We start from the raw sequence: 26,721 nt of genomic DNA on the forward strand, positions 1-26,721 counted from the left end.
GTTGCCACGGAAATGATTTACAATTTTTCAAACGATACCATCTAAAAGGAACATTGCTATGGTTTTTGCTTACTTTCTTATTATCGATACCTCAACATGAAATAAGTTTTGAGTATATGCAATAAGTTTTGAGAGCATTTTATCGAATTTCGGTAACCACATGATTTCAATTAATTTTATCCTAATTGTTGCAATAAACTTGAAAACGATAACATTTTTGAATAGAGAATGAAGAGACGTTTCAAACGATATATCACGAACCTATACTTCCCATTTAAAAAATTGAATTGAATTTGAAAGTCTTTGAGACGTGCGAGTTAGGAAAATTCGACGTTTCTGTATCTAATATCTCATAAGCTGATGATGTAACCAAAATAATATTAATTGATTACTGACTTCAAATTGATTACTAAAATTATGTTGAAAATGAAATGTTTGAAACGAATCGGTAAAATAATTTATTCAACAAATAGTATGCAAGGAATTTATAAGCCAACTGAAGACGATTTTGAATCACACACAATTCCAACAAATAAATTAAAACTGAATGTTATCCAATATTTTATTAGAATTCATGAATTTTTTGATAATAATCATCGTTTTAAATACCTATATATTGAGTCAAAAAACTCAAACTTCATTACTTTCTGAGAAGCTGATATTCACTGCAGCGTTTGCAAAGGGTTGTGCAATGATCTGTTTGCAATTTCATATTTTTTTAACTATTTATGAAGAAATATTAAACTCCTCACAAACTTTCTTTTTTTAAGAAGAAAACACAAGCAATACAGGAAAATCCTTCCTATGCGGTGCCTATGCGAAAGTAGTGATTCACATTGGATTGGAATCACTGGAGATTATATCCATTTGGAAAAATGTTTTCAGAAAGTTTATTCCACATAAACGCCGTTCTTCAAATGGAAAAGTTCTTAAACAGTGAAGTTCGAGGTGCACTGAGTTGATCCTCAAAACGATGAGCAGCCGCAGTTCGTCGCGTATTTCTGATTTGTACCGCTCTTGGTGGAATCAAATGTAGCAAGTCACTTGAACACTTCCCGTGAAAGTATCTATAGAAGAGAGACAAATCTCCAACCTATCTTCGATGTTCCAGGTTATCAAGGTTGCATGTGATGTTCGCATCTCCAATCAGGTGGATGGCTCTTTTCTGGATGGATGCATTTTAACTCCCAACAAACTTATCGAAGCTGAAAGTGAAATTGTCTGACCTGATATTATTATATCCGGTTCGGAGACATTTATCTTCTTGGAGAAAACCGATGCCTGGATTTTTGTGGTATTGAATTGAACCTGGTTACTTTATATGCAAACTCCTGCTGCCGGTTAAGATGTACCTCCGTAGCCGATGTCCTGGAATCCAAAAGGAATGCGCACTTTTCAAGTACGATGACGGGCACTTCATCAGGGCCAGACGCCTTGTTGACATTGACCTGTTTCAAAATTCGCCTGACTAGACGCTGCCGAATAGTGAGTGGTGCCCGTTAGGACTGGCAAGCAGTTTATTTCTAATTCTCTGTTTTTAAATAAGTTAGTTGTTATTAGAGTGTTTGGAAAGATTTGTCCGTTTTAATGTTATGTGTTTTTGTAGCTCCATATCTCAATAAATAATCATTCTATTGTGTCGCGCTATATACTGATCGTTATATATACTTTGTACATTGATTCAGTTCATTTTTTCCAAATTTTCATTTTTTGTCTATTTTCAGCTTATATGGGGTCTCCTAACAGGGACTTCCGAAATTTGACAATTGATAACGGCCATCTTATTGTCAAATTAGTTGTCATTCATTCAGTATGGCATTTAACAACACGTGCAAATAATAAAATTGTTTTATCAAAATAGGTGCTCTGTTCGGGCAACGTACCGCGCTCTTCGCCCATTTTACGGTCGTCATAATCGTCCTACCGAGAGGACTATTCACTATGTGGTGGATAAATTAGGATCCACTGGTTCAGTAAACTATTGATCAACACCTGTACGACGACAAGGCGCAAAATCTGCCAAAAACATCGCTGCTGTGTGTGAGAGTGTGCAGGAGAATCCAAAGCAGTCAATTTCGCGTCGCTCACAAGAACTCGGCCTTTCGCCGACCACAATTTTGCGTCGTGACTTGGGCTTGCACCCGTATAAAATTCAACTGACCCAGGAACTGCAGGTGAACGACCATAGACATAGACAACGACGTGTGTTCGCTAAATGAGCTCTGGAGCAGTTGGTAATTGACTCTACTGACTCTAATTTTCATTTCTGAACGAATAGGTACGTGAACTAACAATGTTGTCCAATTTGGAATGATACTTATCTACATGAGATCCAACAGCTTCCAGTGTTTTCCGACAAAGTCACTGTTCGGTGTGGATTTTGGGCTGGCGGCATCATCGGTCCATATTTCTTTGAGAATGACTTTGGTGAGGCCATAACTGTCAACGGCGAGCACTATAGAACGAGGCGGGTTGGCTGTCTTTGTTCATATTTCACTGCCTGAACCACTGTGCATGCTGTTTTTTGGCGAGTGCGTTAATAATAATAATAATAATAATTTATTTAGCCACTGAGGTACAATATGTACATATGGTATGTCAACAGGTACTATTTATACTAAACATATACATTTAAAATATAGCAAGTAAGTGAAATATAAAGTTTAAAATCTCAATGACAGTTTGTTAGTATACTAAACAAAATAAAACTCAGCTGAAGTTGCCATCCAGATACTCTTGTACATTATAAAAACATTTTTCAATAAAAAATTACTTATTAATTTTATAAAAAATATTGTCTGATTTGGAGTTTTTTAAAAAGTTGGGTAGTTTATTATAAAACGTAATAGCACTATACTGGGGAGAGTTTTTAAATTTAGATGTGGTGTGGGCTGGTATTCTCAATAAGCTACCATGACGCGTGTTATGATTGTGGGATGATGCATTGGTTGCAAAAGTGGACAGATTTTTTCTCGCAAAATTAACACATTTGAACAGATAAATTGATGGTGCCGATAATAGTTGCATTCTGACAAATATCGGTTTACAGCTATCTCTATATTCCATATTGAAAATCAATCTTACAATACGTTTTTGTGCTACAAATATCCTATTAAAATCTCTACCAGAACCCCAAGACATTATATTGAGTGAAATATGGGAATAAGCCATAGCGAAATAGATTGCCAATAGACCTTGTTGGTCAACACAGTTTTTCATTTGCTTGATCGCAAAATATGCTTTATTTAGTTTTTTACAGACACTATCGATGTGTTGATCCCAACTTGATGTTTCATCCAAAATTGTTCCTAAAAATTTAACTTCGTTTGCTGCATTGATATTGATATTATCGCCCTGAGCTAATTCACTTATGGTACCCCTACTTCTATTATAAAATCTTGGGATGTGGGGGTTGAGCAAACCGGCCGTCGGATGCCTGCTTCCACGTATTCCCGAACTGAATGGCATCCCAACGATGGCTCAATCCTAAGGTGTGTGTATCCGTGCCGAGAGGATGAATGACACTGAGCCTACGGAACCTTCGAGATTCCGGGCGACCTCTCGTCGTAGCATCGCCTTGTCACGGTAATGTGGGGCTCTGCCGTAATTGACTTTCTTTCCCTAGCTACTTGTTGGACTTTTATGGACAGAGTAAACTCAAAAATTTTCTCTGACGCTGAGTCTATAGATGATGGATGTCGAGCTTACGACTCCAACTGATCTCCCTGTAAACTTAGATCAGGAGTGAGTCTACAGAAAAGATGGATGTCGAGTTTACGACTCCAACTGACCTCGCTGTAAATTCAGTTCGGCCAGTTCTCTACGATTTCATTTGAACCAAAGCGCTGCCGAAACAGTCTGAAAAATGAATTAGCCGTTCGGCAATGATAGTGTCAATTAACGCACTGTTCGACGTTGGTTTGCGAAATTTCTTTCCGGAGATTTTATCCTCGAAGATGACCGCCAAAGTGGTCGACCTACAATAATCCAGGACGAGGATTTGAGGACTCTAGTGGAGATTAACTCATCACAAAATGGCGCATGGGATGTCGGAAGAACTGGTCGTCAGTTCACCCCAGTATAGGAGTGAGTTTCGAAAATATTTTTCATGAAACGAATATGAAACTGCTGAACTGATTTCCATGATGCTTTTTTACGAAATTTGTGTTCACCTTTAATATCTTACGAACTTTTTACGTCTGTAAACTAAACGAAATGAAGACAAACAGGTGGAATTATAATGTTCATTTATTTTCTCTTGTGAAATAATTATGAATTGATAATGAAAATGAAATATATGGAATTACTAAAACAATAATTGATCAATCGATTAATCATATTCCAATCAGATGGATGATTAAGTAAATATCCGTTCGGTATATAGTATCAACAAATTTTCAATTATGAAAAAAAATACATTTATTTCGACATACAAATTTTGATTATGGTGATTCTGTTAGTTACTTATTGAAGTTTATTGAGACTGTTTATAAACAAAGTGCTATAGTGAAGTTTCTTCACTATTCTCCAAAAAAAAATAAAAAAATTTAAAAATTAGTAATTACCAATTGCTTTAAAAATGAACAAGTAAGCAGGCAAGCATAAAAGCAACGCTTAGGTAATTACTGATTTTATCAATAATTCAAATTATGGAAAGAAAGGGAAAATGAAGCGAATTCAGAATTTCAAGAGGTTAATTTTAGGTATATTTCAAGGTATGTTTCGTTTTCAATTCTGAAGTTCCTTTACATTGAAGTTTCAATTTCCAAACCTCTCTTCAGATATTCAGTACAGAACTTTATATGTTTCAAATGTAGGTTTTAGAGAGGAATAAAATTGAATTTGCCTCACCCTTGTTTTACCATCTTTCAATGCAATGTTTCATTTACACTTTTATTTTTGTGATGAGATACATATAAAAATCAGTAGAATAATCGAGGAATCGCACCCTTGCTATGAATCACACGTTAAAAGGTTAGGTCTCGTGAATTCTTAGCTCGTACAAGTTTCGACTTCTAAGGGTTGTCGTTCGTAGGGGGGCGACAGCTGGTTAACTAAAAACATATTTCAACATTTTTTTAACAGAATCATGTTTAAATACAGATTGATATTCATTAAACAGACACATTGTAAGTGTATTTTCAAGCAAACTGATAAAAGTACACTCAACCTTTCTCTTTTGTCTTATTGCTCCGTTGAACCTCCTAATATTTTGATGTTGTGAAACCACAACATAAAAAAGATGTCACATCAACAATCCATTTCACAAATGACGAAATTCAACAATATTTAAAGATGTATCGGTTTCAATCAATGACCATTTTACTGACTTTCTCGCAAAGTTTGGAAAACACGTAATTAGCTGTTGACCCACTTAAGAATTGCTATCAATTCATAAAATATTCAATTTAAAATAAGATGCTATCAAGTTTTTCTTTCAAGCAGATGATGGCTTTTTGTGTGATGAAATGAATTATTTATTTGGAACAGTAACGCCTGAAAACTTACAAATCTGTCATCATTCTATTCTCTCTTTCATTTAGGCAGATATGAAAAGTTATTGAGTGATTATATAACTTATGGTGGTTGATACATTTTAATCTGATTCATGTTACTGTTTTTTATGGCATTTCTTTATCGTCACGTGTTTTTTAACTAAATGATACCTATTCTCTTTCTCTATATTTCTTTTGAAATTACTACCAATTTCTTGGTATCTTTACTTGTTTGTAGATATAATTGCAATCAAAAACTTCAAACTACGAAGCTAAGGCTTGGTCTTCATTTTACTCTATTCTTCTGAATTTTCAAAAATAGTACAGCTATTTTAACGAAACGCAGCAAAAAAACATATCAAATAAGTATGGAAAAAAATTGCCATATTTTTGGAACTAACCTGTATAACATCAGATTCTGCTCTTCAAGATCACTAGGACTCCGTTTAACGGACACACCAAAATTTGCCATTACTAAATAGAACCCCGTATAAAACAGTCATGAAGTTGCGAGTTCGTATGAACAACTCCCGTCTCACAGCACGAATTTTCCGTGTATAAAACCGCGGTATCTCAACGACTCTTCGACAGTAACTACCAACTCCGGCACAACTCAAACTGAACCGATCCGATCGGAGCATTCGGATGATGGAGATCAAGAGACGTAAGTCGGGCTAGTGGTAGGGGCGGGATTCTGTATTCTGTGAGGTCCGATCTACAAAGGAGGGATAGAGGGCTTAACTGCGTTACAAACATTTGATGTCCTACCTCTAAATGGTATTTTGTGTTTGTGAACATTCTGTACGAACACCTTTCCTTTTTTTGAAAACACGATCCCAACACCAGAAAGAAAATTACGGTCTCTCGTAAAAGATAGATGAAACGAGTGAACAGTGCATTTCTTTAATGTCCACTACCCTTTTATTTTTTTAACGGGTCAACTCAAAAATTTGGGATAATGAAATTAATGCATGAATACTTTATTTTGAAGTGAAATTGATAGATGAAACTTTCAAAATGGCGACTGGGCGCCATCTGGGAAAAAAAATTAAATGGAAAGGGGGGTCTTGTAACACATCATTTTGAAGCTCCTGAGGAATACTACACAACACACACACACAAGTCAATATTTTCACCTACTACAAAATGGCTGAACAATTATTAATTTCCTGAAGACAAATACATTAATATCGATATTTCTAGAAATATTCCTGTTTATCTGCCATATTTCAATTCCAACAACCCGATAAGGTTTGTTAAGTTATTTTTTTATATTTTCATTCAGCTTTCGGTTTCATCAAAATGGTCAATTCTCATCCATTGGAAGAAAAAATTGAAGCGATTTTTATTTACGCTGCGATGCGTATCTTTCACGAAACCGAAAGGATTTTCAATGAACGTTTTCCGAATCGTCCTATCTGTAGAAAATATTTGAGGGAACTTGTATTCAAATTCACAACTACCGGTAGTGTACATAACAAAAAGCCCACAGGTCATCTGTCCATTCCGGAAGAACAGCAAGTGCAAATAATTGGTGAGATGGTAGTAAGTCCTAAACAGTCTACTTATTTCATCACGAATGTTTGTGAGGTGTCTCCTTCTACTGTGTGGAGACTTTTGAATAGGAATAATTATCATCCATACAAAATTAAAATGGTACACCAATTAACTGAAGATGACCCTGATCGAAGAACATAATTCTGCAAAATCATGACGGAAACCATTGCAAGGCATCTTACCTATCTCCACAATATTTGTTTTAGTGACGAATGTACATTTTTTCAAACGGCAGAGTTTACATACAAAATTGCCGTGATTGGAGTGATACCAACCCTCACGTTTTCCGGGAAACACATACCAAATATTGAGTTTGGGCAGGAATATTGGGAAACCATATTGTAGGACCTCTATTTATTGATCAAAATTCAACAGGGGAACTGTATTTGAATATGCTGGAAACCCTATTGATATGGATATTGTATTCCAACGGGATGGAGCACCACCACATTACTCCAGACAAGTAAGAAACTTTTTGGATACTACTTTTCCTGGTCGTTGGATTAGCCGTCTAGGTCCTACAGAATGGCCAGCTCGCTCGCCAGATTTGACACCTTTGGACTTTTTTTTTCATGGGGCTATTTGAAGCAAGAGGTGTACGAATCTGAACCTGCTTCAATATTGGATATACGGCAGAGAAAATGTTCGGCGTGAAATATCTGATAGGCTGTTCATATGTCAAGAAGTTCAAGGCAAACATTTCGAGCATTCTCTTGACTGACCTCAAGCTCATTTCGTCATATTATGTAGTTAAATGTCAATGTATTCAGGCAATTATTAAAAGTTCCGCCATTTTGTAGTAGTTAAAGAAGTAAATGTGAAGCATTTGTCAGAAGCTTCAGGAAGATGTGTCACGACTCAAGACTCCTCTTTCCTTTTAATTTTTTCCCAGATGGCGTCCAGTCTTGAAAGTTTCATCTGTCAATTCCAGTTCTAAATAAAGTATTCATCCATTAGTTTCATTATCCCAAATTTCAATTTTTTTAGTTGACCCGTTCAAAAATAAAAGGAAAAGGGACGAGACATATGAGTAACAATTTTTTGAAAGACTTTTTTGTGGAGAAATCTATATGTTTACTATTTTTTGGGTTTATAACCTTCTAGAATCTGAAAAATAAACAAAGCTAATGTAGTAACTGGTACAGTACGGTACTGCCAAGTGTAAAGGCACAACACTTGGTTGTGAAAAAGGGTCGAAAACCAACAAGCGGATTCACCTTCAGGGCTGTACACTTGGCTGTACCGTACTGACGAAGGCTAAATAGCCAGAAACACGTGTCTGTGGTTTGCACACTCTCCTATGAGTGCTTGTCCAACAACTCCTTTTCACTGATAAAACCATGTCACTCAATATCTATCTTTCTTGTTTGATTTATCTTGGACCTGGATGTCACGCAGGTTACTATAACTGCACCCGCGACTAAGTTGAAAGTTAGTCCTTGTGATCTCAAGGTCCTCCGACGATGACACGAAATTGCAGTTGGCCCCTGATGGTGAATCCGCTTGCTTATTTTTGATCATTTTTTGCACCCAAGTGATCTCTAACCTCCACACTCGGCCCTCTCGCTAATAGCGTGATTGTTTTGTCAAATTAAATTTGGTAGCTGCTGTCACCAAATGCGGAAGAAGAGGTTACTATGCTAGCTGTTGAAATGAAAACGAGCTGTAAACCTCAAAAAAGATATTCATTGATAAAGAAACAAAGAAAATGATATAACAAAATAGACGAAGAAAAACACCAAAAAGAAAATAACAATAACCAAATCTCGTATGAAACTCAAATTTAGTGCCTTCGCCGTTAATCATATGCGAGAGTGTAATACTCTAGCTTGGCCCATAATTTCTGACCACTACCCAACTATGACTCGATTATTAGTTCCACTCTGTTTACTGATTTGTTGCTAACTTCTTCCCAGAATTCATAAAATGGATATTGAACATGTACAGTTAACCCACCGCCGCCCTTTTCTAGCTCGTCTCTGTAGGTTACCAAAAAAATATCCTAGCAAAATTTCACCTCAATTTCACGGTTTCGGCATGCGGAATATTTGTCTGTTTCAATTTTTGCACTACACTGCTCGAACTTTATTATCTTCCTTACGATTTAAAATCGAGTCAACCGTCCGTTTTCAAATATTAAACTTTTCAAAGATTCAACCCAGGAAAATTATCTTCTAATAACAAAATACCGCTCGTGACCCACTCGCAAAATAAGAAAACACCCCTTGTTCAAAAACTGTCCAAAAATACAATAACCCAGGAAAATGTATCTTCCAAAGAATTGCCCGTGATCGACCGTTAACAAAACCCCTTCAAGCCCCGGTCACTGTCTCCAAACCAAAAACTACAAAGCAATCACGGGTACATCGTTTTTCTAAACCCCCCTCGACCAATCGCGAAAGGTTATTTCTTGTACCAGTTGATTTCAATTTGCCAAACCTATCCTTAATTGGACTATGACCCCGTCTTAGTAATATTGTTGCTAATTTTTGTCGTTCCTAACAAAATTAGACCACACACGGAAAACCCATATTTCGCTCAGACTGTCTATAGATTTCGAAGTTTGAAAACTGATGTACTTCCAACTAATCTTACCGATAGGAGATACTTTTTTCCTGACCAATGCGTCTAGCAAATAACCCACAGAGGGATTTCATAAACAGTTCTCATGGCTAGCCAAGACGTTAACTTTTATGAGGCATAGAACCGTCGTTTGAATTTCTGAGTGACTGTCTATTCCAGAAGCAGTTTGCCCTTCAATTACACTGAAGAAGTATGTATGTAACTGAAAGAAGTATGTATGTAACTTTAGCGAGAGATTGTGAAAATGGTATCACAATTTTTTTCTGATTTTTTTTATTCCGAAATATCCAGAACAAAAAATACATGGGTGTATTTGAAAAGTGAAGATTTTACTGGCATCTACTTTGAAAGTTAAGGAATTTTCCTATTCTCGTTAGTTCATCCGATGAAGCTAATCAAACCAAAAGTGGAATCGCAAAAGTCGTAAATCAACCTCTCAATGGCTTATTTCAATATTGTTCGTACTTTCGCTATAAGAATGTAAATATCTTCACTTTGCATTTCAAATTAGCTCATCTTTTACGCACAGAAAATAAACTATGCAGAAAATTCATCGAAAAGATCTGACATGAATAAAGCAATAGCTTAACAGGCTCCTTTTGAAATTACGTGGGTTTCAGAATGAGAACTTAAAGAACTCCATTCAGATGCGATCACTTTGCTATTATACTTCCTGCAGAAAACTTTCGAAATTTCTGAAAGAGAAATGTGTTTTTATCGCCAATAAGCAATCCTCTGCAGAATTTCTTTTTATACTTTTCTCTATGAATTTCTTTGATTTATATTCAGAGTTTTGAATCAGAAGCTCGTTTAGAAAACCCAAGAAAGAAATAAATAATTATACGCCAGGGAAAATTGTTCCTCAATGCAACTGATAAAAATAATTTATGTAATCTTTGACTTTGGAAGAAACAAATTAGCATTTTAGGATTACATTCTAATAAATCCTCATTACTGAAACGAATTCCGTTTTTATAAATGATCGTGGGATGATTCGTGAATCAACATAATGTCGAGAACAACAAAAGTTTATTTTGATTGAAATGTGAAATAGTGCAGAAAAGTATATTCAAGAATATTTTTGATAATAATAACACCAAAATATTTAAGAACTTGAACTTCCCTTCGCTTGTAACATTATAGTAACTAGAAACATGGTAAAAACATCTCAGAAAACAAGTATTGAAGAATGGCTAAATGCGCCGTACGTAAGCAAAACTCAAAATAACCTAGAGAAAGAGAAGTATTGAAAAAAAAACATTTGTGCATAAACATCGCTGACTTGTCAAAAACCAAATCTGTTCCCACTTGATAAGTAGAATATCTTGTTTCCTCACCAGAACAAAAATAATATTTTTCGACGTGTGTTTCGCTAACCAAGTTAGCATCTTCAGGAGATGACTGTTTTAGTCAACTCCTGAGGATGCTAACTTGGTCAGCGAAACGTACGTGGATAGACAGTATTTTTGTTCTGGTTAGCTGAAAGTGATTTCGAAAGATTCAGATATATTCTTGTATTTGAAATAACGACAAATATGGAAGGTAGAATGGAAACTGCAAACAAGGGAATTGCGACACTTTTCTTGAACGAATTTCACCAATCAGTAGATGAAGGAAACTAATTTCCAAACAGGGTACACTTTCACTTTGGTTGGTGAGACGCGTGTTGCTAGTTATGATAAACTCAGCATACCTGTATATTCATGAGCCTTTGAAATCACAAGAAGTTTTAGCAAATAAAATGAAAAATTATACAAATTTTATGGATCTGCAGAAATACTCAAATCATTTTTTAAATTATGGTGTATTTTGTGATTATTTGATAATTGGTATCTGATCCCAATATTCAAAGCAAACCACAACATTTTGTCGACCAATAAATAATCATTTCTCCGGTGTTCTCGAAAATATTTGAACAAAACTACTCACAAATCCAAATGCCAGCACCAATCTCAACACTAAATAATATAATCATCAGATTACTACTCAGACTTCAGGCTGATGTATGTCTATCTATACTATTATAAATGTGAAACGATAAGTATTACGTAAGTCGGAAAAATTCTTGCTCCCTGAGAGCTATCTTGGCGTGCGCTGTCTATACTGTTGGAGTTACATGCAGATAATGTATAGTTCAAGTAAACGATATAGTGCCCCCTACCTCCCAGCAGTTCCCCTTCAATAAAATAGTTGGGGAGCTAACTATTTGTTATTCAATAATCATTTCTGATTATATAAGAATCACAATAACTATATTATGAATAGATAAGTACTTTCTGATCATTCTCATATTGATTTCAATTTAAGAGCCACCAGTAGACAGCTGTTTCAGCCTATTGGGCAACTAATTTTCCTTCATTTTCAGTATTTTTATATTAAATGCAAGCCACAAAAAGGATTTGAAGCTTTATAACTTCTATTTAATTATCTGCGAGCGCTTTCGACAGCTGGTCGTACTGTCATAATCTAGGCTCTACTCAAACTGAACGTGTCATCCTGTTGTATGGCCTTTTATACGGTCCGAACGCCTCAACGCAGGTACTCCAAGTACTATAGGTAAATTTGCCGATATTTCGATTATATCAGGTACTATTCTTTGTGTTGAATCTTCTCTAGGTTTACTGTTTCTAGGAGTGTGTACTGATTTGTTTAATATATTGAATGTTGTTGTGTTTTGATTTGTACTTGTTCCTCGATAAGTGATTTGTGACTTTTGAATTTATGTTCCACCAGAGAACATAAAACTCATAAAACAAGTTAATAAGGGAAACGGCATGGTCATTTGGGAAAACTTAAACATCTGATGGAATAGAGAACATAAAACTCATAAAACAAGTCAATAAGTGAAACCGCATGGACATTAGGGAAAACTTAAACATCCATAAATTTAACAATCATAAATCACTAATCGAGGAACAAGTACAAATCAAAACATGACAAGACCTAACATTCAATATATTAAACAAATCAATACACACTCCTAAAAACAGTAAACCTAGAGAAGATCCAACACAAAGAATAGTACCTGATGTAATTCAAATACCGGCAAATTTACCTAAAGTACTTGGAGTACCGTATAAAAGGACATACAACAGGATGACACGTTCAGTTTGAGTAGAGCCAAGATGATGACAGTGATAGTGATGATTGAAAATACTTCTGAATACTACTAACTCGCACTTGAGTGGGTGTGAACCACAATAAACCCTTGCGGGTTGCGGTGGAGGGTCGAATAGACCCACTCACCTGTGACCTAACTTAACCTAACTACTTGCTCACATATATATATATATATATACAATCGATCACTTCAAAAACACTTCACAAACTTTTTTTCGAAAACTTCTGATAATTCCTCTTCCATATTCTCCGTTTCACTATCACTGTCGTCATTTAAATCAATAATGAAATTATTTCCACCATTGACATGGAAGTGTCCAATCTCCATATAGTCTTTTTCAACTAAAATTACTTTTTTAATCCTTTTCTGCCAGTCTTACCTTTTTATCAAATTTTGGAAAATTATTTTTACGCCTGATGCATTGTTTCAATTTTCCTCTAATCAACTCGATGGGATTGAAAACACAAAAATAGGGGGGAAATACCAATATGTCCATACTTTTCAGCAATATTCTCAAGCGCATACACTTTTTCAAATGTTTTTGTCTGTAAAATTTCAGGTGGTTGGTTTTCGATATAGTTATCTTCAAAATACAAATTGTTATCCATTAAAAAACTTTGTATTTCATCTTTCCTCGAATTTTTATTCGGTACTTTGATGAGCTGTCGCGAATGATAGGAAGCGTTGTCAAGAACTATTACACTATTCGCATCAAAATTTGGGAGCAATGTGTTTTCAAACCATTCCTCAAAAATATTAGCTTCTATGTTCTTATGATAGTCAACATTGCAGTCCTCAAGTTTTTTTCCACATAATTTCAAATAATTCGGAACCCATCCTTTACTTCCTCCGCAATGCACAATGATTAGTCGCGATCCTTTGTTTGCATGCATGCGTACACATTCTCGAACCATCAGTCCACCCTTCCGTAACTGTGTCGTGAGTGTCATAATAAGTTTCATCCAAATAAAAAATTTGCCGTTGTTCTTGTCTATATTTAGTTATTTGTTCTAAGTATTTGTTACGCAATTCCACCCTTCTTCTGATTTCTATGACTGATTGACGTTTGTTTATTGTTTTAAATCTAAATCCTAGTTTCTTTATCCAATTCTGAAGAGTTTTGTCACAGCAGCTCACAGCAGCAGCAGCTCAATTTCTTTATTATGATTTCAATTGTAGGAATCTCCTTGCTTTTATAACAGTCGTATATTGTTTTTTTTAATGATTTTATTAAATGAACGTCTAAAGGTTTTGGTAATCCCGCATCAAATCGCGTCTTGCGTTCATAAGGTTTGTTTTTGACTATTTTACGTACAGTCGAGAAAGGAATTTCGGTCAAATCTGATGTTTCTTGTAATAGTTTTTTTTCCCTCGAAACCAAACGTGATATGTAGATTCTTATAAACATTGAAACATACTCTCTGTATTTTAATATTCAAGTGCATCCGAATCTTATTCACTGGTATCTCTCTTTCGCAATGTTTGCCAGCGCTATTGGAATCACTACACAGAAAAAATTCTGCATTGTTATCACACTCGTTATTACTATAGTACTTGTCTAAGGACGCCACATTTTAAACAAATAACAAAAATTTTGAGTAATTATAACTGCACCAATATCGAATTTCAACACTCAAATCGCGATCAGTTCCTGAACTGAACATTGACAACACGACTCTTCTAACCATCCTCACATTCTATTAGTCACCGTAACATGACTTCAAATTCAATTTTATGACTCTTCAGCCAATCATAAAACTCGGTTAGTAAAAATTATCCAATACGAACCGCCAATTCTTCAGTACACGTGGTCCAATTCGTAGCGGCATTATTCCTTTGTATTGGTTTTTTTGGCCTTTGAGTTCGCTGATAGCTTTAAGATTACTATATCGGTTACTTCGACTATACCATGGAATTATTCATCTTAAATAGTTCTAAATAAAAGTCGGCGATAGCATAAATCTATCTCTTATGTGGTAGCCACTATATGCAAAATACTAAGCCATAAATACAATTAAATTGGATTCTTTTTTTCACAATGAACATTTTACAATATCTATCAAGTTCTTGATACAATTGTCGTTTTGAGTATTTAATATAGATGAACTTTGTCTTCCACACTGAAATTTTCAAAGTTTTCACGATGAGATTAACTTGACGCAACACAGTAAGCCATTACGCGTCGCGTCTACTGTAAGACGGCGGGAACTATGTGCGGGGGTAGAGTGGCGATCTAAGCAATGAAGCGCCATCGCCGAGAAAGCGACCCGAGCGCTGGCAGACGCGCAAGGGCAGACGTCGTTGACGGTTGTGTTAGTTTCGAGAATTTCTTTATAGGTAACATAATTCAATTCTCGAAGCTATCCATTTTTTAGTGCAGTTGGCATATTTTTTCAGTTACTGTATTTTCAAAGTGAAAATATAAAATACTGGCTGTTTTCTGCTCTTATATCAACATACAGCCGAAGCTACCGAGCCTAGAATCTTGAAATATGCAGGTAGGTTCTTCGAATAGCGTAAGGGAATCAGGAACTCCCACCCCCCAAGGGAGAAAATAGGGGTACAAGGATAGTATTGAATTTCGTCAGTTTCGGAGTTGGAAACCTGAAGTTTTGGATTAACAAAAAATAATGTAACTATCTGTTTAAAATGGTCTGTTACGAAACTTAATGTGACAAACCAAATTCTACACGGGCGAAACCGCTGGTAACATCTAGTAAGTCTATAAACAGAGAAGTCAACAAATTGTATATAACACTGACCAATCTTAATAATGCAGACAAATGTCCATTTGGAATATTTTGCTCTCTGATCAACTTATTCGTCTCCATGTAATGGAATCTAACAGTAATGGAATTTGAGTGCACCTCAAATATTTCCAAATTCGATTATTTTGTTTGATGGGTGGATTGAAGTATGGAGGGACGGATAAATATATGAACGAATCAATAACTTGATGAATAAATGAATAGATAACGATATTCCGGAAGGTTCGGTACCGGGATCAGTCCTTTCTAATACACAGGGCTGATCGCAAATAATGACACGACTCCTGGAAGCTGAACGAAACATATTTTCAATGATTTTCTATAACGTCAATATGTAGGTCACCTGTGGTCATTTTCACACTACACAACAGGACTCGTTTTTGTTAAAATCATTCAATGCCAAAGATTTTAGTTCTAAATAATTCTGTGTATGATGTCACCAAGTGACATCATACACTGATATTTCAACCAATTCCATCACATATCATCACTATTGACGCGATTATATAGTTTGGTATTTTAAAAACTATCCATTAGTTTAATTTGATTTGAATTAAGACATTTACAGTGTTTCTGAGAATATTTGCTGAAATATTTATAGTTTTCGAATTGATCAGAAGCGAATAACTGTAAGAGTTTTATTCCAATTTCATATCTCTTCTGGTCTGACCAATCATGTTCGATGCATCTGATATGCCATTCATCACAATGACAACACATTCACTATAAATCAAATAATGTTACAACAGATGGTGCGTATATAAGGAATGATGGTACTTCTTTATTTTGTGAGTGTGTTGCCTGTGGCGAAACCATATAGATATGTGAGAGAACGAAAGATATCGCCTTTCATCAACAATCAATATAAATAGCTTATATCAGTAATCGATGTTTTGTTTATTATAACTCAAGATGAGCTTCACCTAACATTAAGATTACACATAAGTGATCGTTCAATCAACATAAGAAGTTCAATTACGATAAGAAGAAACTACTAGGTGACTAGATTTTGTGAATAAGTTGAAAAATTAGTATAAAATTCAAGATTTTTCTATTAATCAGCTGTTTAATGAAAACTAGCCTTGTGTGTACATCATGTATCTATAGGGCTATTCAAATTCGAGTTATGCATGGAGATGTCGTAAATGGAAAGAGATAGAGGGTAGGTTAAATTGTGGAAAAGTTGTCAATTTTTGGGTTTCAGTAAATGTTACCAAGAAGTCGACTCTACACAGAGAAACCGATGAACCGGATAACCGTTGATTCAATGAAAAACTGTATTCTATATGCCGCACGAAAAGGTCTACTTCAGATAATCACTGTCTTACTTTTGGTTATCAAATGAATTCTATTGTGGACGGGAATATAAGAACATTCGTTGTGGAATTGAATCAGATATCATTTACAGAATTTCTACACAATATACTAAATGAAAGAGGTCAATTTTATTAAACAAAATATTGAAATTACAAAGAAATAACATACAACAACAACCAAACAAATAAAAATTGAAATATTAATAAAAGCTGAAAAAATTGAAAAAATAACTGGATGGGGTATATTCTTAAGAGAGAAAAGGTTTTGTCTTTCTACTTCTTCGTTGTCATACAAAGAAGTGGGAAGAAAAGAAAGAAAGAAAGCAATCAATTTTAAAAAATTGTAATATTTAACGAAGTTTCTAAGAAGATATGAATGTTGTTAACCAGAAAAAGTTGATATTCTTTCAGCTTGATTAAAAAAAAACAGTTTTTATTATTTTTTCTTGAATGAAATTTCGAAACAAGATAATTTGTTAAGGATTTTAGGAATGCGGGTTAGAAAAACTTATGAGATTACAGCTACATACCTACATATAAAAAAATTCAAATGTATCCGACATAAAAAATACTACATTAAGTTCACGGATTTTAGACGAAGTGAATTTGAAGCCCAGTGAAGGACTGCCGAAATGTTGTTGCTTTCCATTCAGTAGTCTACCGTGTGAAAGAGAGGTTATTTCAGGTCAGCAAGGAGTCCAAACCGCTCTCTATGAATAAATACAAGATCTCAGATATTTAAACTCATCAGCTTGGGTCTTATGATAGTAGTTATCTCTGGAGTTCAGTCAAAACCCTATTTCCAAAACATCACTTCTGTTCACAGATTTCATTTGGACTATGGTAATTTTTTTTCATTATTTTCATTTCTATTCATTCCACATGCCTTTTTGAACCCTGTTTATTATTATCAACCGAGGGATAATTTATTATAGTATCTGAATATTATCCGAAGTGTGAATGAATAAATGACTGCAAAATGGAGTGGCCACGCCGGTTAATTAGAAATGGACTCTCATAACGTTACTTTTTTTGTGTGTGACTGTATTGATCCTTGACCAATCTTCGAGTCAACTTACTGAATTAAGAGATCTTTTTACTAGCTTCATCGGCCTTATCATAAGTTCCATGGTTATATGAACTTTTCTCAATCATCACCATCACTCAAATAATTCAGGATACAAGAAAATATACGAAACTTGTTTGAACATTCCTTGTTGAAAGTGATCATTATTTCAGTACTAGCTACTTCGATCAAGTACATTTTTTGTACAATTCAACACAAATTACTTTGAATCATGAAACCTAGATGAATGTGAAAATCTTTAGGTTTTTATTTTTTGAATAATCTCTATGTTCAGCGAATTCTGAAATAAAGAAAACATAAGCTTACTTATCATAAAGTTCTTCACTAACCAAATGCAATTTTGGGTGCAGATCAATCGTCTGCTTTCAGTTTCAACTTCTGCTTTCAGTTTTTCTTTCAATGTTAGATTTTTTATATGGTTTGAAATAAACTAGTTGAGTCTTTCTTTGATTTTAGAACAAGTCATTTGAACAAATTTTCAATTATGAAATCGGAAATATCCCGCAATAACTTGAAACATGCATGCTTGACCACATTCAATCTAGCTAATAAAACTACGGTGAACTTTACCTCTTTATGACATACAGAAATCACATAAATGCCATCTAACTGCACTACTATACATGCACAGATAAATAACTACTTTTACGACTTGACCTATGTGCATGCCGCCTGAATGTTGAAATCCGACAGACAAGCCCTCGCTGTGAGACCACATAAGATTTTTCAAAATCGGTTTTCATATACGAATACAATTTAATACAATAAGTAACATCCGTTTTAATTATTTTCGGTAAACGAGAGAGTAAATGTTTTACTTGGTTTCCAACTAAATAACCATCAGCATGCTTATCAAACCGGCAAATCGACAGATTCAGCATTAAACAACCTTGTGGAGAAAATCTCCCAATCTCTTGACAACAAGGAGATTGCGGTTGCTGTATTTCTCGATATACTACCTGTATCTATAGAATCGTCTCTGGCTAGGAAAGGTATTGAATCGACCATAACTGGCTGGATGTATGCCATTCTGGTAAACAGAACTGCAACTAAGACTCTTCAAGGCGAGGCCATTAGGTTCAGGGTCACCAGAGGCTGCCCTATCTCCCCTTCTGTGGTCGCTTCTGATGAATAGTCTGACTGATGCCCTCAACAGAAGAAAAGTAGATCTGCATACTTATGCAGATGACCTTGTCATCTTGGCAAGGTCCACGTCGGAAAGGGTAGCTTGCAAAATATCCTTCAAAGCACGATGGACGTTGTTCACAGTTGGTGCCTGAGGGAGCAGATGTCTGTTAACCCCAGCAAAACTGTGATAATCCCCTTCACCAGGAGGAGAAAATTGGACAACCTAACGCCGCTTCTCAATGATGAGGTCGTTCCATTTGGAAAGGAGGTGAAATATCTTGGCATTGTCCTTGATAAAAAACTCACCTGGAACGCTCACTTGAAAAAAGTTTTACATAAAGCCAGACTGTCCCTATGGACATGTCGAAGAATATGTGGTAAAACTTGGGGTTTTAGTCCAAAAATATATTGGATTTATGTAATGATTGTCAGACCAATGATCACTTATGGTGTTAGGAATCACACGTTTAAAGGTAAGACCTCGTTAGTCCTTAGCTCGCACAAGTTTCTCAGTTTCTGAGAGTTGTCGTTCGTATGGGGGCGGCAGCTGATTAACAGAAAAACAGATTTAAACAGAATTGCCTGGTGGCCGAAGGCTTTACAGAAAACGGCCCAGGCGAAGCTCTCTGGCTTACAGAGACAGGCTTGTCTGGCCATTAGTGGTGCCATCAGTACCACACCGTCAGCGACCATGGAGATCCTTTTAGATCTACCTCCTCTCCACATTTTTCATGTAGACTGGTGCATATTGCCAATTGCACAAATCAATTGAATGCAGAGTGCAACAGACTGATGGTTGACACTGGAAGTCACAGCATTCTAAAAATAACCTCTGACTTTATGCCTCCAACTGTCAATTACGAACTGCCTTATAAAGTACTGTTCCCGAGTAGAGTAGAGAAGACTGGATCCTCCGGGAGAAGGAAATATTAGGAGCAGATAGTTGTTGGTTCACAGATGGATCAAAAACACCTTCCAGTTTCGGTGAAAGTGTTTTCAGTCCCAGACCCAGGACAGAGATATCAACCTGCATATAAACCTATGCGACTGTATTTCAATCGGAAATTTACGCTATTGAATTGTGTGCGGAGACATTGGAAGAATCCAACCTCATATACAAGTCAATAAAAATATTCTCGGTCAGTCATGCGGCGTTGGAAGCTCTTGGCTCCTACCGAGCAACATCTGAATTGGACAAAAATGACTCTCCTCCATAGGAAGACTCAACAGATTGTCTCTGGTCTGCATTCCTGGCCATACTTGCCTGGAGGCAATGATACTATTGACTCCCTTGCAAAGGAGGGTGCTGCAAGTAGCTTCATCGGAACAGAACCTGTCATTGGCATCGCTTTAGGCTTTGCCTAACAAAGATTGAACACCAGGATGGCAAGAAGATTTATGGACTTCTGGCAGAATCTTCCAGGATTGGCTCACTCCAAAGCTTGATACCAAACAGTTGTAGAACTACAGTGGGGATGAACTACGATGTCTAATAGGCCTTCTTACAGGTCACTGTTATTTGAATCATCATATGCAGAGACTCGGACTGTCGGAAGACATTGTGTGTTGCCTCTGTTTGGAAAATGATGAAACAACAAAGCACATAGTTAATTGTGAAAATATTCTTTGATCCACTTGGAAATATATAGAGTAGAACTACATCAGGTTTATAAGCCTGATGAAAAACCGGCATTTTTTTGGGTTTTCAACTTGGACTGAGGCAAATATTGATCGGGAAGAGAAGAAAGAACGGATGAAATATAGAGGTTTAGGTTAGGTTAGGTCCATAGTGAGTGGGTCTATTCGACTCTTCACCGCAACCCGCAAGGGTTTATTGTTGCTCACACCTATTCACACTTGACCAAATAAATCCAGCTTCTTAACGAAGCCAATGAGTTTGTATGGTGAGTGGTCTTTCAGGTCAGATGGTGAGAGTACGGCTCGGCCAAATTCTAAAAATCTGATTCGGTCCCCAGCGGGGCAGACACAACGTATGTGTTCTGCTGTTTCTTTATTTTCCAAACAGAGGTGACACCCACTGTCTTCGGACACTCCAAGTCTCTGCATATGATGATTCAAGTGACAGTGACCTCTAAGAAGGCCTCATAGACATCGTAGTTAATCCCTACTGTAGTTTAACAACTGTTTGGTACCATTGGTATCAAGCTTCGAAGGGTGAATAAACGCTTTGGAGTGAGACAATCCTGGAATATTCTCCCAGAAGTCCATACATTTTCTTGCCATCCAGGTGTTCAATCTTTGTTTGGCAAAGCCTTAAGCGATTCCAATGACAGGTTCTGGTCCGATGAAGCTGCTTGCAGCACCCTCCTTTGCAAGAGAGTCAGCAGCCTCATTGCCTTCCAGGCCAGTATGGCAAGGAATCCAGACCAGAGACAATCAGTTACGTCTTCCTATCGAGGAGAGTCGTTTTTGGCAATTTGTTACCAATTTCGATGTTGCCCGGTAGGTGCCAAGAGCTTCCAACGCCATTTGACTGCCCGAGAATTTTTTTATTGACTTTTGTATGAGGTTGAAGTATTTCAACCTCCGCACACAATTCAATAGCGTTAATTTCCTAGGCCTCTTACCTCTTTATGACACACAGAAATCACATAAATGTCATCTAAATGCACTAGTATACATGCACAGATAAATTACTTCTTTTACGACTTGACCTATGTGCATGCCGCCTGAATGTTGAAATCCGACAGATATCTCTGGGTCTGCGACTGAAAACAGCTGCACCAGAACCGGAAGGTGTTTTTGATCCATCTGTAAGCCAACAACTATCTGCTCTTAATATTTTCTTCTCCCAGAGGATCCAGTCCAGACTTCTCTTCGAAATTCACAGAAATAGTTCGTTCTGCTTATGACATTATGCTTTCCCTATTCTCAATTTTCAAGATAATACCGGCTTACTGCTTTACAGCAGTTGGAACATCATCTTCTTGAATTTCTTGCAGGAACATTTTGAGGGTTAGTGGAATGGAATATCTGCAACTATTTGATTGTTTCAAACGTTTTGTCCGTTTTAATATCACGTCTGTTTATAGCTACATAAACTGATCGATAAATAATATTGTACTGTATGCATTAATGTTGTTAATTTTTTCCACATTTCAATTTTATGACTAGTTTTAGCTTATTACTGTAGAGCCATCTCCGGCCAAGTTTTCTATACGAATTCAAATTGAACCAAAGACCTGTCGGAACAGCCTGAAAAATCAACCAGTTATTTGACAATGATAGTGTGAATAAATGCATTGTTCGACGTTGGTTTCCGAAATTGCGTTACGGAGATTTTAGCCTCGAAGATGAGTCACGAAGTAGTCGACCTACAGTAATAAAGTTTCATAATATGAGTACAGAAAAACTTGAAGCGGAGGAATGGTTTCATCAAGAGAATTGAAATATAGAGGAGCGGTAACAGCGTCACTGAGATACCTACATGATGGCGGACTATTGATGGAGCATCAAAAATAGTCCTTGTGAACCAAGTCAAGCAAGAAAAGTGCTCAGTTTTCTTATGATTGTCATTAATTTTTTTAATCACATTTTTCTTATATCTCAAAAACTGAAGCTGGTACAAAAAATCTGACTCCAGGTCTAAAATTAGCACCCCGAAAATATATAATATCAGTCATGATATTTCAAACAAAAACCCTGTTTCCCTGTGTTATTGATAGGCTATCAATTTAACACAATGAGTAAAATCGAAAAAGTAGCCCAATCTGAGTACAGAAGTCGAAATCATTTTTCACTGTCGCTATTTGGGGTTTCCTTATACATAGGCAACTCTGTCGAAGGGCATTAAAAAATTAGGCCATTTCATATCATATCATATGTCTTAACTGAGGAGGATAGGGAATGGGTGGAATTGGTAGCACCAGGGTTTCTTTGAAACGACTCTCAACTTGTGACCTAGTCTAAATGAATATGCAGATGTATATCAATAGTCCACCGGACAGCTATTCACCGACCGGACCTCGTACAACAAGCCGGCGACCTTTCGCTCAATTTCCACCATCAAGTTAACGCCGAGTATCAAACGCCAAATACAGAAAACAGTCGTTTCGAGGATCGTTCGTCGGCGGACATTTGAAAGTCAATTACCGCGTAAGAAGCCCGAGGGTCTCAAGAAAGGGCAATCGGGTCGGCCGGAGCCCCAGGGTGTCGTCCGATCGGCGCCAGACCGGTCCGCGCCGACGGCGATGCTGTCACTGCACACCGGGCCCGGGGCCGCGGGCTACGGCCCCGGGATTTGCACGTGTGCATCCGTAAAATACGACTCGGAATAAATGCAGATGAAAATAACGAATGACCGCGATATTTTTCAAGATGGAACGACAATGAAGCATGTTGCGTGATACGAACCCCCGGTGTTCGAGATGAATTTGACTTGTTTTGTGAATTAGTTTTTAGTATTAAGAATGAACCTAATTATTAGCTTCCTTCTAAACATTGTATTTGGAAAATATCGGTCATATGATAGTTTTCTCAAAACGTCTCCAGGTATAGTTCAAGTAAACGATATAGTGCAACCTATCTATAGTTAGGGAGCTATATATATATATATATATATATATATATATATATATATATATATATATATATATATATATATATATAAATCAAAAATTAAACAATTTGTGGACACAACACTCAAAAAAGGGGGCAAACCGCGTATAAATCAAAAATTAAACAATTTGGGGGGCAAACCGCGTTTTGCCCCCCTTTTTTGAGTGTTGTGTCCACAAATTGTTTAATTTTTGATTCATATCATGCACACTCGATAAAATCTCTATTTATATATATATATATATATATATATATATATATATATATATATATATATAAATCTAGAAAGGTTATTGCAGTTAAGCTGCAGGAAAATAATTCCATGAAAATCAAAAAATAAATAGATAAGTACTTTTTGATCATTCCCATATTGATTTCAATTTAAGAGCCACCGGTAGACAGCTGTTTCAGCCTATTGGGCATCGTCAGTACCAGCCAGGCGGTCCTCGATTGAAGACAAAATGAGAAAAAACCTAGAAAGTACTTGATAAAATTAGCTGCGTAAACGCAAGCAAAACATAAGTGGAACCACCTATTGGTAATTAAATTTTGGCAATTTAATATAATTTGATTAAATGTATTTTGCGTTCCCAAATATTCTATCAGGTTTTGACTGATATTGAATTGAAGAAAATGTAGCCGTTTTTTAATTACTTCTTGATTGGTAGTAAGAAGAGTTATTGTATTATTGTAATTGTCTATCTGCTTTTGTGAAAGCGATATCTGCATTGTGATTTCTTTCAGAGTGGAATTTTGGTTACGCTGGAGTTCCAGAATAGCATCGTTATATTTAACGTCTGAGTCCAGAGTACCAAAAAGCCATTTGGAACGCTTTTGAGATTCAATATTATTGATTTTGTTTTCTACTTCTAGAATAAGATACTCGGCGTGTTTCAGTAGATTGGACAAAAGTGTTTGCGGAAGGTTAATTTTGACATTTTCTACTATTTCATCTATTATTTCATGATGGGGCATTTGCTGATTAGATTTCGCTACTTGATGACTTCTAACGTGGGCGGCAATTTTATTATAAAAGGATCGTAGATTTTTTAGTTGATTGAAAATTGGGGATATTTCGACAAAATGAATGAAGGTGTGTTTGGTTTCGATTAGTTTGGAAGTTCCAAGGTGGAAAGGAAGCAAAGGAGTTTTCAGTGGTGAGACTTTTATGTCACTAGTCGCTATTCTGGACGTTGTTAGGAGTATGGCTACACGAAGCAATGGCGCCATCAGTTTCATTGTCCTGTGAAAGAACAGATACTTTTTTGGGTCTTTTCATTTGTGATTTGTGTACAAGTTTGTCTTTTATCGTCTGTATTTTACTCCCTAGGTTTTCAATTACTGTTTTCTTTCTATAGCGGGGTTTACTTTTACTTCTGGATGTTGTTTTATCTTTGACAAATGCCGTGGTTCCCGGTTGGAATTCGGGCGGATTTTCACGTTTTTCATTTTGTTTTTCGTTAAGTTTGGTCTTGTGTTTCAGTGAGGTTTCATGTATTTTTTCAAAAAGGATTTTTAGTCTTTTTCGACGGTCGATTATATACTGGTTCATTATAATTTCGTCGACTCAAATGAGTCTAGAGCGTCAAGTCGTCCGTGGATGATGTCAAAAGGTTTTTGTTTCGTGACACTGTGAATTGTGGAATTATACCCAACTATAGCGTATTGCATTAATTGTTTTGGGCTCGCTCGTTGGTCTTTCATTTCAAGAACTCGAAACATTTCAATAAGTGTGGAATAGAGTCTTTCTACTGGGCTGTTACTATTTGAATTCCCGGGTGTTGTAAAATGAATTTTAATATTGTGGAGGGTACAGAAGTCTTTGAGTAAAGAAGTTTTGAATTCAGTGCCACACACACGTGATTGATTTGGGGATTCCGTGATGTGCAATGAAAGTCATTAAATTGTCGAAAACCACACTTGCCGTGCAAATGGGTTCGAGGGGGTATGCTTGAGCGTACCTCGAAAAAATGTCGATAATAGTAAAAAATTTGGAGTTAGAAATTTGAAATGTGAATTGCTTCCAAGGGGTCTGTCGGTATTGGGGTCAATGAAAATTTGATCTTAGGTGGATTTCTATCATATTATGCTTGTTGGCATATGTCGCAATTATTTATGTATTCTGTTATTTGGTTTTTCATACCTGGCCAAAAATATTCCGCGGTGACACGTTTTTTCATGGTGATATCTTATGAGTTCTGTTCGTCTATCTTCGTCTGTTACGTCTTTGACGAACTCTGGCGAAATACAAAGTTTGAATGCTTGATTTTTGAAAAATTTTGGGAGAATGGTAGATAATTTTTGGGCAAGGTCTTTCTGATTTATTAATGAATATGCAATGTAGTTTTTTTGGGTCCACGTATTCTTTGAAAAAATCTAATATTTCCTGTTCAAAGTTGCCAGATAAATAAACAGTTTGTCTGCGGCCTGTGCCGAAGGGTTTACTGCGAATGACATGATAGGAACCAGATTCTTTTCGATTGAATATAATCTGATTAGTAAATTTATTGATGCAATGCTCGGTTATTTTGATTTCGAGTATAGGGTTTTCTATAGCAGAGTGAACGGTTTCACCGTCGTCGTTGTTAGGTGGCGGTGTTATAATGCGAGGGAATGGATTCTGATTAGAAGGGGGTACTATTTGAATATCAGATATTATGGTTAGTTTTTTTGTTGTTTTCGATGTTGGGGTTGAATACCTGTTCCAAATTGTCCAGGTCTTCTGTGGATACGTCCAATGGTTATTCAGAGTTTAGATATTGATTTATATCATCATCTATGTCTCCAGGATTGACTAATATTGATTCACTGTCAATTTGATTGATTTCTACCCTTGATAAGGCATCGGCGTTTGTATTTTGTTTACCCTTTTTGTACATTATCTGATAGTCGTACTCCTCAAGTTTCAGTCCCCATCTCACTAAACGTGAGTTTGTTTCTTTTAGACTGAAAATCCATTGGAGAGGTTTATGGTCGGTAAATATGAGAAATTTTCTGCCAAATAGATATGGTCTAAAATATTTAGTAGCCCATACTATGGCCAGTAACTCCTTCTCAATCGTGCTGTAGTTTACTTCAGCAGGGTTCA

The 26,721-nt window shown here is 36.2% G+C and overlaps 2 protein-coding genes across 2 annotated transcripts in view; both read right to left on the bottom strand.

Annotated features, from left to right (window-relative positions):
* Positions 1–6,141, bottom strand: part of LOC111512156 (BTB/POZ domain-containing protein twz) — an 84,368-nt gene extending 78,227 nt beyond the window's left edge. Inside the window, exon 1 of the mRNA XM_074171980.1 lies at positions 5,897–6,141. Coding sequence (XP_074028081.1) covers positions 5,897–5,967 — 71 coding nt within the window. The 5' untranslated portion in view covers positions 5,968–6,141. The remainder of the gene's footprint in view (positions 1–5,896) is intronic.
* Positions 1–26,721, bottom strand: part of LOC111510462 (prostaglandin reductase 1) — a 503,388-nt gene that overhangs the window by 197,480 nt on the left and 279,187 nt on the right. The gene's annotated exons all lie outside the window — the stretch shown is intronic.

This window comes from Leptinotarsa decemlineata, unplaced genomic scaffold (assembly GCF_025532065.1).
Source record: "Leptinotarsa decemlineata unplaced genomic scaffold, Ldec_3_MD MMD2_tig00000035_RagTag_RagTag, whole genome shotgun sequence".
Taxonomy (NCBI): domain Eukaryota; kingdom Metazoa; phylum Arthropoda; class Insecta; order Coleoptera; family Chrysomelidae; genus Leptinotarsa; species Leptinotarsa decemlineata.